Source organism: Myotis davidii, unplaced genomic scaffold (assembly GCF_000327345.1).
Source record: "Myotis davidii unplaced genomic scaffold, ASM32734v1 scaffold292, whole genome shotgun sequence".
NCBI lineage: Eukaryota > Metazoa > Chordata > Mammalia > Chiroptera > Vespertilionidae > Myotis > Myotis davidii.
Genome location: NW_006285042.1, coordinates 135,206 through 145,051, shown reverse-complemented (window position 1 = coordinate 145,051; position 9,846 = coordinate 135,206). Strand labels below are relative to the sequence as shown.

Sequence of the window (9,846 nt, the reverse complement as noted above, 5' to 3'; positions counted from 1 at the left end):
GTCCCAGTCCCTTTCCGCGCGCGCGAGCCCCGGGTGAGCCCCGTACCTCTGTGCTTCTCTCCTGCAGCTTCTCTGGGTCTCAGTGTGCCTTTCCTTCCTTCTAGTTGTAGAGTTTACAGTCAGCCAGGCTTCCTATGGTTCTGGATGAAGTCCGTATTGTTTCTCTGAGGTATTAATCAATTGTTGTGAGCGGCATTAATTTCCCGGTGTTTATCTCTGCCGCCATCTTAGTTTCTCTCGTTTTTATTGCTTTTTAGAGAGAGGAGAGAAATAGAGAAACACAGATGGACTGCCTCTTGCATGCCCCCTACTGGGGATTGAGTTTGTAACCCTGGCCTGTGCCCTGACCAGGAATCAAACCAGTGACCTCTTGGTTCCTGGGTTGATGCTCAACTGCTGAGCAACACTGGCGGGCTGGTTTCTTTTTATTTTTTTTAAATATATTTTATTGATTTTTTACAGAGAGGAAGGGAGATAGAGAGTTAGAAACATCGATGAGAGAGGAACATCGATCAGCTGCCTCCTGCACATCTCCCACTGGGGATGTGCCTGCAACCCAGGTACATGCCCTTGACCGGAATCGAACCTGGGACCTTTCAGTCCGCAAGCCGACGCTCTATCCACTGAGCCAAACCGGTTTCGGCTGGTTTCTTTTTAATTAAAAAAATTTTTTTTATATGTGTGTCAGACCTAAACATGGCCTGGGAGTGATTTCCTACATTAAGGGTCATCTTGACTGACTTGCTTTGTAGTAACTCTGATTACCCAATTCAATTTCAAAAATCAAACTGAATAAGACTGTGTACATATAGTTGCTTTAGACCACCAGCAATTTAAACATATGAAAATCTACTTGAGTTTAAATATGGGCTAGCCATATAACTTATCTAAACTGAGACTTTTTTTTAAAGCGAAATGACAGACTAAAATAATGAACAGGTGTTGATCTAAAAACTGGGACTGCCCCCAGAAAACCAGTACAGCCACTGCTGACTTCTCAAGAGGGCTCTCTCCTCATAACCACAATTTAATCTTGGAAAGTTCCGCACTCTTCACAGGATATTTTACACCCCATCCTGCCGAGATCTCTCTCTGGTAGTGTTCTGTTCCCACCACTGTGGTCTTCTGAGTTTCTATTTTCTCCCTCCCCATCACTCTAAATAATGCTGGGCCCAAGTGGTTTTGGTAAGGAAGTGAACCACATTGTGGACACCCACCTGCTAGACTCCTTTGGCTTCGTTAGGGTAAGTGGGAAAGAAAAAGGAATTTAAGAGTAATTTTATTCTTTGCAAAACATTCAGTATCACAGAAATGACCACTTATTTTTTTCTCAAACAAGGCTCTTTCAAAATGGCAAATGAAATAGGGGCAACAATCATCTAAGCTGACTACAATAAACTTGTAAACCCAACAATTTTGTACTATAGATGATAGTGTAGTCTGCAGGAGTTAAGGCTATATTTTAAGGTTTTGTTTTGTTTTCAGAAAAACAAAACACCTGGTCAGTGGAATCTCTCAAAAATAGTAGAGAAGCAATCATGGGATGAAGAAACATACCATCTTTCTGTTTCTGATCTGTCACTTAAATTGGAGGAATGGATAATGTTCTCCTGCAGCAATACATATAATATGTAACAATAAGAAATCCCTATTTAATAGTGTAGGGCAGTGGTCGGTCGGCAAACTCATTAGTCAACAGAGCCAAATATCAACAGTACGACGATTGAAATTCCTTTTGAGAGCCATCTTTTTTAAACTTAAACTATATAGGTAGGTACATTGTTATTAACTTAATTAGGGTACTCCTAAGGCTTAGGAAGAGCCACACTCAAGGGGCCAAAGAGCCGCATGTGGCTTGCGAGCCGCAGTTTGCCGACTACGGGTGAAGGGTAACCATCAATTTCCACATCAAGTGGATATAATTGGACAAAAGTTTTAACCCTAGACTATGCCAGAAAAGACTGGAGAGCTATTTTTAGTATACATAAACACATGGGGTTGATTTTATAATTAGCTATCCTGTAAAATATACCATTAACTTCTCTCAGAAGGCGTAGGTTGTTTTTATATAACAAATCTCTGCTATATTTGCTTTTGTAAACTTCAGATCAAATTGTCTCTTGAAAGGTTACTACATACAAAATACATTTTAAGACAGTAGCTTTACGAGTTGTTAATCCTGATTTCAGACAGCAGCATAAAAGGAATTCCTTTGAACTTTTTGGTAACCAAATGCCCTTTACTAATATCATATAGTTGCATATTCCTTCAGTCATTTAGTGTTTATTAAAGATCTACTAGGTGCAAGGCGCTCACCCATGGCCTGACATACTGTATTCAAGTACAAAGAATTAGTAGAACCATTCCAAAGTGTAAGAACACTTTGAAAAAGGACATAGACGAGGTAAGCTGAACATAACAGCATACATTAAAAAGTGATCTTTTTGACATTCCTTGGGACGATTCTCCCTTAGGAAGTTAGCTGTGTTAAATTCACATCCATACGTGGCACTGCTTTCTAAAGCAGGATTCTTCTGTATTAAAACCTTACTTTTGTATTAATACCTTCTACATTTGTTTGTTGAATGGAAACATGCTTCTGAGTTTAGCCACTATGCTACTAAACTCAAAATCATTTGCATATTATTTTTAAATTTCTGTTGTTTTATTGGTCGGATTATACATAATTTTAGCACCACAGAAGGGGAAAGATGTTTGGGCTGAGGACCTATGTAATCTTAAAATAACTTATACCTCATGTAGTCAGTTTAAGGATGCTGCTGCTAAGGAAGATTCAGAAAGAATGGTCCAACAAAAAAAGCTGGCCCAGCTGTGGCTGACATGTGTAATTCTGAGAGTTCCTGGCACAGAACACCTCCATGACTGCTTTCTTTGACATAAAATCTGCAAGACACTTCCCCATCTTTGGACAAACAGTATCTAATAGTTGTGACCTTGGGCAAAGTAAATTCTCCTAAGCCTTGTAAGCCCTGATTTTGGCATCTATAACATAGTGACAACTACCCACATCAAAGAGCAGTTGGAGGATTAAAAGAGAACAAGTGAAATCCCTTAGCCAAGCACTTGGGAAACAACAGAAGCTGAAATAGTAATCTTTATTTGACCTATAGGAAAACACACTGGGACTCATCTCTCCTTAGTTGAGAAAGGATGGAACTTCAGCTACTTGTAATGTTCTTATCCCAAATTTCCAGATACATTTTTTCCCAGTAGCAATTTGATGTTAAAATTAGCATTTAATATTTGTTGCATTTTATCACACATATTCTGATGTCCGGTACCATTACTGCCCATCCTTTTTGGATTGGCTGCCTACTGCACATCCCACACAGGGGATCAAGCCTGAAACCCAGGCATATGCTCTTACCAGGAATTGAACTATGACCTCCTGGTTCATAGGTTGACGCTCAACAACGGAGCCAAGCCGGCTAGGCTATATATAACTTTTGATAAGAAAATGTAGCCCAAATATTTCCTCACATATATACTCTGCTCACTGCACAATAAAATGGCTTTATTTTCAGATGGCAAAAAGTTCAGATTTGAGTCTCCCATGTGTAGGTTTATACCTATCACTGCAAATGAGCAAAGTTTAGAATGTAGGAGGTAGCATATCCTATATAATAAAGAGCTAATATGCTAATTAGACCAAACAGCAGCAGGATAGTCCGGACAACCTTTCGGACGAAGCTGGGGCTGTGAGGGCTAAGCCCCTTGTACGAATTTTGTGCATTGGGCCTCTAGTATCTTATAAATATGGAAAACAAACAATACCCCTTTCTAAAAGTGGAACTCTTTTCTTTACTGAACATCACAATTTTCTAATCCTTTACAGGATAAGGCAAAAGTAGGTTTACTGTTGTTCATATGGAAAATACAATAACTAATAAATAATACAATAAACTTTCGTGTACTCACAACTGTAAATCTGTTTTTTGCTCCACCCAGTTTGAAAAGCCCCAAGACTTAAAATAGCTATGACTTACTAATATAAAAATGTTCACAAAACTAATCAGCAAAAAAGAAAAATCCTTCAACCCAAGGTATACCTTCATAATACAACCTCAAATTGGGGGATTAAATAACTAAAATGTTTATTCAACACTAGATAAGTAAATTCAAAGTTGCCTGTGGTGGGATAGCCAAGTACAACAGAAGATTTAGATGGGGTAGTTTGGTTTATAAAATATGCTATTTTCTTAGCAAAATCAGCAACAATGTGGAATAATTCAGATTTATTGTGGGATAATTGTCAATGTTTGTATCTGTGATGATGAAAGCAACCCAAGTTTTATATGGCAGATGGAAGAAACAATCCTAGGGTAATATAGTTTTAAAAATCAGTACAGCTGACAAAGGTAACTATATCGTGACAAGAATATGAATTAATGTGTTCCATGGAAAACTCCATCTGTAAATCTCACCATTCTTCATATCAATCATCTTTAACTTTCCCAGTATTTCCCAATCTAATTATATCTACTTGCTGGTCCTTCAGCTATAAGGTCCCTTTAATTCCCAGATCTTAATGCTTTTTCCCCCCTACTGAAGTTCTCATTACGAAGACTACACTTTGAAAGTTTGGAGAAAAGAAAAAGGGGGAGAGACTATCGAGCCACTTTCTCCCTCATCAGTATATAAAACCACAGAAGAGTTTTCCTGTGTTGAAATTAACATGCTTTTGTAATGAGTAACATCTTAGTGATAGGGTATATTCAATATATGCAAAGTAAATTAACAGAATCTGCCAGGCAGAGAACTAAAAATAGGACTTAGTTACCTCCTGAAATGTCATTTCTATTACAAAAAAAGGGCTGCTTTCTCAGTTCCTTTATGCTCAGTTTTCCAGTTAGTCAATTCCAGTTTTTATATTTAAAAAATCATTTTATTCTAAAAAAAATTTAGCTGATATATCACGGCTCATGAACTTCTAGGACAGGAGCAAGACACGTTTCTCTGTTTTAAATAGAAAATAAACGACATTAGTTGAGTGGACTTTGTTTTAATTCATTCATTGAGACACCTGCAATTGCTAGCAAAAATTTCCAATGTATGCTATTCTAACTTGGAGAAACAACTTTGTGTGCTTTATATATACTTTCCATTCAAACTGGTTTATCAACATGAACTGAAAACTATTAAAATTACCCAATAGAAGATACATAATTTAAACATCCTACAGAAATGACGTGTTACCAGTAATTTACAATTTTTAAAAACTCAGCCACAAACAAAAGAAGTCAAAGCTAAAACCCAAGATTTTTACTATGAATCAGTGCTTCTATTACCCTTCTGAAAGAAGATATATTTTAATGTGAAATCAAGGCAACACTAAAAATTTTTCTTTAAACTAACCACCTAACTTGTCCCTAAATTACAAAGAATCAAAGTCTTTTATAGGTCAAGTGCAGTAAACTAAACTGTCCTTACAGCACAAAGCAGCACTAGAAAAATTAACAGTTATAAATGAGAGTTGACTAGTTTTGCAGTGGCTGCTCCATCAATGACAGACAAATATCAGACCGTATCCATCCAGAGCACAGACACAACTACAAGCTAGGTGTGAAGACAGTGTCACAGGCTTGGCTAAAATGTCCATTGTTTTTGTTACCTTTCTACTTTAAATGAAGTGGATTTTTAAAAAATCTAAATCAGGTCACATAAGTTGACTGCTTAAATGACAACATGATGAGGTATGAGAGCTCTGATTATCCCTAAAATTGAGCAGGATTTACCAGAGATGTATAAATAACTTATCAGGGGAACTTCCAATTACTTACACTGTGGGGTTAAAATAAATTCTAGAAGAGGACAAGATTAAAGAGGATTAAAAGGGTATTCTCTGAAACAAAAATGAGCAACTTTTCCTTCAGAATTCATTTTGAATAGCACATTAACAAATATAAATCTTCTCTGAGAGTGTGTCCCAACTTTGAATCAAGATGGCCAACTAGCACCAAGAAGTCGTATGTTCAGTTGCAGTTCTCTTGGCAATTAAACTTATTTTTTCGTTCCAGTCCAAGCTCAAATGTAGATCACAGAAGACAGTACTGGAAGCGCTTTTTGCAAGTACAGATTGCAGTCATCATTAAATGAGCCAGAAGGTAGAAACTGTTTTTATTTTATGACAAGGGGGAGGGCAACTTGACTGGGCTATACTAACTAGTAGGAGATGAAATGATTAGGGAGGGAACAATGAGGTTATAAGAAAAAGATCACTGCCCTTATTTGGGTTAAACAGGTCATGTTGAGAAGATAGTTATTTGTTCAAGATAAGGATGCTGCATTAAAGGGAACATATATTCATATCTGCAGCATGAATACATTAGAATCAAGCTGCACCTAATTTAAAAAAAAAAAATGTCCCTAAGTAACCTTTAAAAGTACGTGTTCTCTGCCAGTCACAGAGGGGAAAAGCACCTAGCGTGAACTTTACAATTTAATGAGGACCTTATCAGGACCACAAAGCCTGAAACATCTGTTTAAATGCAAAAACACAGCCTCTAAACACACTGGTTAAGTTGGGAAAATTGGAGGGTTTTTTTTTTTAATTTTGTTATTAAATGAATATAGTTTAGATTACTAAGGATTCTAAATCAATCTTCACCCAGCATTAGAACTGAACCACTTTCAAATCCAAAGACACAGAAGACCAAAGAGAAGCAATAGCCATACAGATTAATATGTGCCCCTCTGCTTTCTGCTCTAAGGAAATCTTCAAACCAGTATCACATGAGAAAATCAGTGTTAATTCTTCAGCATTCCTGACAACTAGAAAGCACATTCACCTGAAGGCTGGAGGTGAGAGAGCAGATGGTTTAACTTTAATCTGTGAAGAATGGCGCCAATAGAGGAAAGAAAACCATCCAATCTCAGTAAGAATTAATGCAAATTTGGCTAGAAAAAGCCACCAGGGTTCACTGTGGAAGAACGCATGAAAAGTACTCTGAAGTACACAACAGGTCTAAACATCTCCCTTGTTGCAAGTAGTTGTGTGAAACTCAAGATAAAGTTTTAGTCTTATCTTTTTAATGTCAGTATTTTTTCCCACTTAAAAGGGAAGGAGGAGTCCTCTTTTTTCTGCCACAAAATAAGAAAGCCACATGAATATGTGTATATTTCCATGACTCTTAGAATATAGAAGTGCAGATCTCCAAAGTCTAGGGATTTTCCTTTAAGAGTGGGCCGTTCTGGTTACTCTTTCCTTAGAAGGATATTCCACCACAGAGAGCCAGAGGTTTTCCAGATGTGTGTAAGAGAGCAGGTGCGCAAGGCAAGCAAATGAGCGCAAACAGTATTATGGAAAACATTTGAGAAGTCAGCTCCATGAGGACTGTGGGCTCCACAAGAGGACGTGACTAGGTAGCCTGGTCTGACACAGGAACATGAAAGCAGTGTATTGCCTCAAAGCTGGAAGCCTTCCATAGGAGCCTCACACTGCTGGAAGATGTACTGCTGCTGGCTAAGGTCAACCTGGGGTGCAATGCTGCTGTCCTCATCCTCGGTACCGAAGTAATGCTCAATAAGATCAAAGGCCTTCTGGTAGATATCCTGGTTTTCATGACTCTGTAGGAACTCAATTTTATCCAGACCTAGAATAAAGAATAAAGGAAAATCTGTTGTTTATCTATAGGAAATTCTAATGAAGCCATGTTTTGCCATATGTTGTCTTTCTTGAGATAACGGAAGACTCTCTTCTTTACTTATAGCTCATATGTATTTTGTGATAGCATAGACAGTATTGCTGGGGATTACATCTGAATACCAGCACATTACAAACTGGCATCTTAAATGCATGTGCAAGCAACAGCCAGACCCCAGAAACAGCAATTTCCATAACAGTCACATCATTCAGTGCCAAGGGCCAGTCTCGGAAGAGTTCCTGCTGGACTGTACCTATGGCCTAATTAATTCCTGGCTCTAGTTCTATCTATAGACGCTGTTATCCAATATCATTACAGCAAAGGTGTAATATCCTTAAATCAGTCAGAATCTATTTCTATTGCTTAAACTTAGAAGTCCGACTAGAGCAATTAGCCAACACATTCCCTTTATTAAGGTCAAGCCCATCTGATTTTAATGTTAACATCACTCAAAGGAAAAAATAACATTGCTCAATGGAAAAAAAATACATATTCATATATATATCCATATTAAAATGTATAGAAATAAAAAAGTTACAATAGTTACATCTGTGGAGAAAAAACTCTGGTTAAAGAATGTTTTTCTTTTTTATACATTTCAAAATCCCTTACACTAAGTACGTATAGCTTTTGTCATCATGTTTTTAAAAAATAAGTTGTTAAAATAATTTTGGAAAACAATTCTGCATCAGCTTATAAATCTGAAAAATAAATGTACCCCCATGATCCCTAATTCCAATCTCAGGAATAAACAAACCCCAGGCCATGCATTAAAATCACTTAGGCAACTTAAAAGGTTAAAGTACATTAGTAAACTGATGATGAAGAATACAGTAAAGACTCAAATAGAAGAATGAGGAAACCAAGTGACTCTAAGATGAAACTCTAGTCAGAAACTCTTTAGGAACACAGGAACTGAGGGTGCAATGCAAAATCAGAACTCTCAATCTTACAAGAGCAAAGGAGTCAGGCATCAGATACAGTAGATACGGATGTTCTTGAGCATCAGATGGACTAGTAAGAATGCAAGAGTACCCACAAGGAAAAGCAGTCAGGGAATTGGGAAGATCCTAAGAGCCTAGTGTAAAACTGGCTAAACTGAAGGTACTTGCTTCCCTTTTATTTACAATACATATTCTTTTCCAAGTCTACATACTAAACATTATCATTCATAAGAGAACAGTTTTTGTATATGTTTGCTAATGACAGATGTGGACAGGCCAGAAAAGCAAAGAGAAAAGACAATAATTTAGGACATCTGCTTAATACTCTGTCTTACCATAAGCTTCTTCAATCAAAGCACAGTAAGGATTAATGCCAGTGCCGTTTCTTTTAGCTTCTTGTTCTCCAAGCCTCAGGATATTTTCCAAGCCATTTAGGGCAACCTGCACAATCTTAGAGTCCATGACTGTGAGGAGATCACAGAGTGGCTTGATACAACCCAGTTCTACGAGGTACCTAAAGTAATAAAAAGAATACTTTAGTCAAAGCTTTTAATTCAATAAAACTTATTAGGTTGGTGGAAGGATCATCCTCAACCTGACTACAGAGATAAAAAAAAAAAAGGGCACCCATTCAACCATACACTACACCTTATCACACACAAAAAGCACAAATAAGTGAAATAGTTCTCTAGCAGCCAGTTCCGTTCTTTTTTCCTTCCACAATTACTGGACTCCAAGAAACTGGAATACTCTCTTTTCTCTGAACATGCGCAACTCAGAAAATAGTTTTGTTTCTATAGGTAACTGCACCTCTGAAATATGACACACTTGCTGCAAAAGCCAGCATAACAGGCCCAACAGGCCACTCTATTTTGTACAAAGAACGCTTAAATGTTAAAGATAAGAAATCGAGAACCAAGATGGCGGCATAGGTTAACGCCAGAGTTTGCTGCCTTGAACAACCACTTCAAAAGTGAAACTAAAAGACGGAACGGACATCACCCAGAACCACAGGAACGCTGGCTGAGTGGAAGTCCTACAACTAGGAGGAAAGAGTAACGCATACGGATACTCAGAGGAGGCGCAGTGCTGAAGGCAAATTCTGAGGTGCGGAGTGCGCGGAGCGGGCTGGCGGCGGAGGGCGCGGTTGGCGTTTTCAATCGGGAGGGAGTCGCAGACTCTGAGCTCCAGATCCGGGCGAGTCGCCAGGGACTGAGAATCAAACGGGAGAAGAGGGA

General features: G+C 38.0%; 1 protein-coding gene across 1 annotated transcript in view; it reads right to left on the bottom strand.

Moving 5' to 3' along the window:
* Window positions 1-4,888: 4,888 nt before the first annotated feature.
* Window positions 4,889-9,846, bottom strand: part of KPNA1 (karyopherin subunit alpha 1) — a 62,177-nt gene continuing 57,219 nt past the window's right edge. The window contains exons 12-13 of the mRNA XM_015558485.1: window positions 8,944-9,122; window positions 4,889-7,613 (exon numbers count right to left, since the gene is read on the bottom strand). Coding sequence (XP_015413971.1) covers window positions 7,426-7,613; window positions 8,944-9,122 — 367 coding nt within the window. The 3' untranslated portion in view covers window positions 4,889-7,425. The remainder of the gene's footprint in view (window positions 7,614-8,943; window positions 9,123-9,846) is intronic.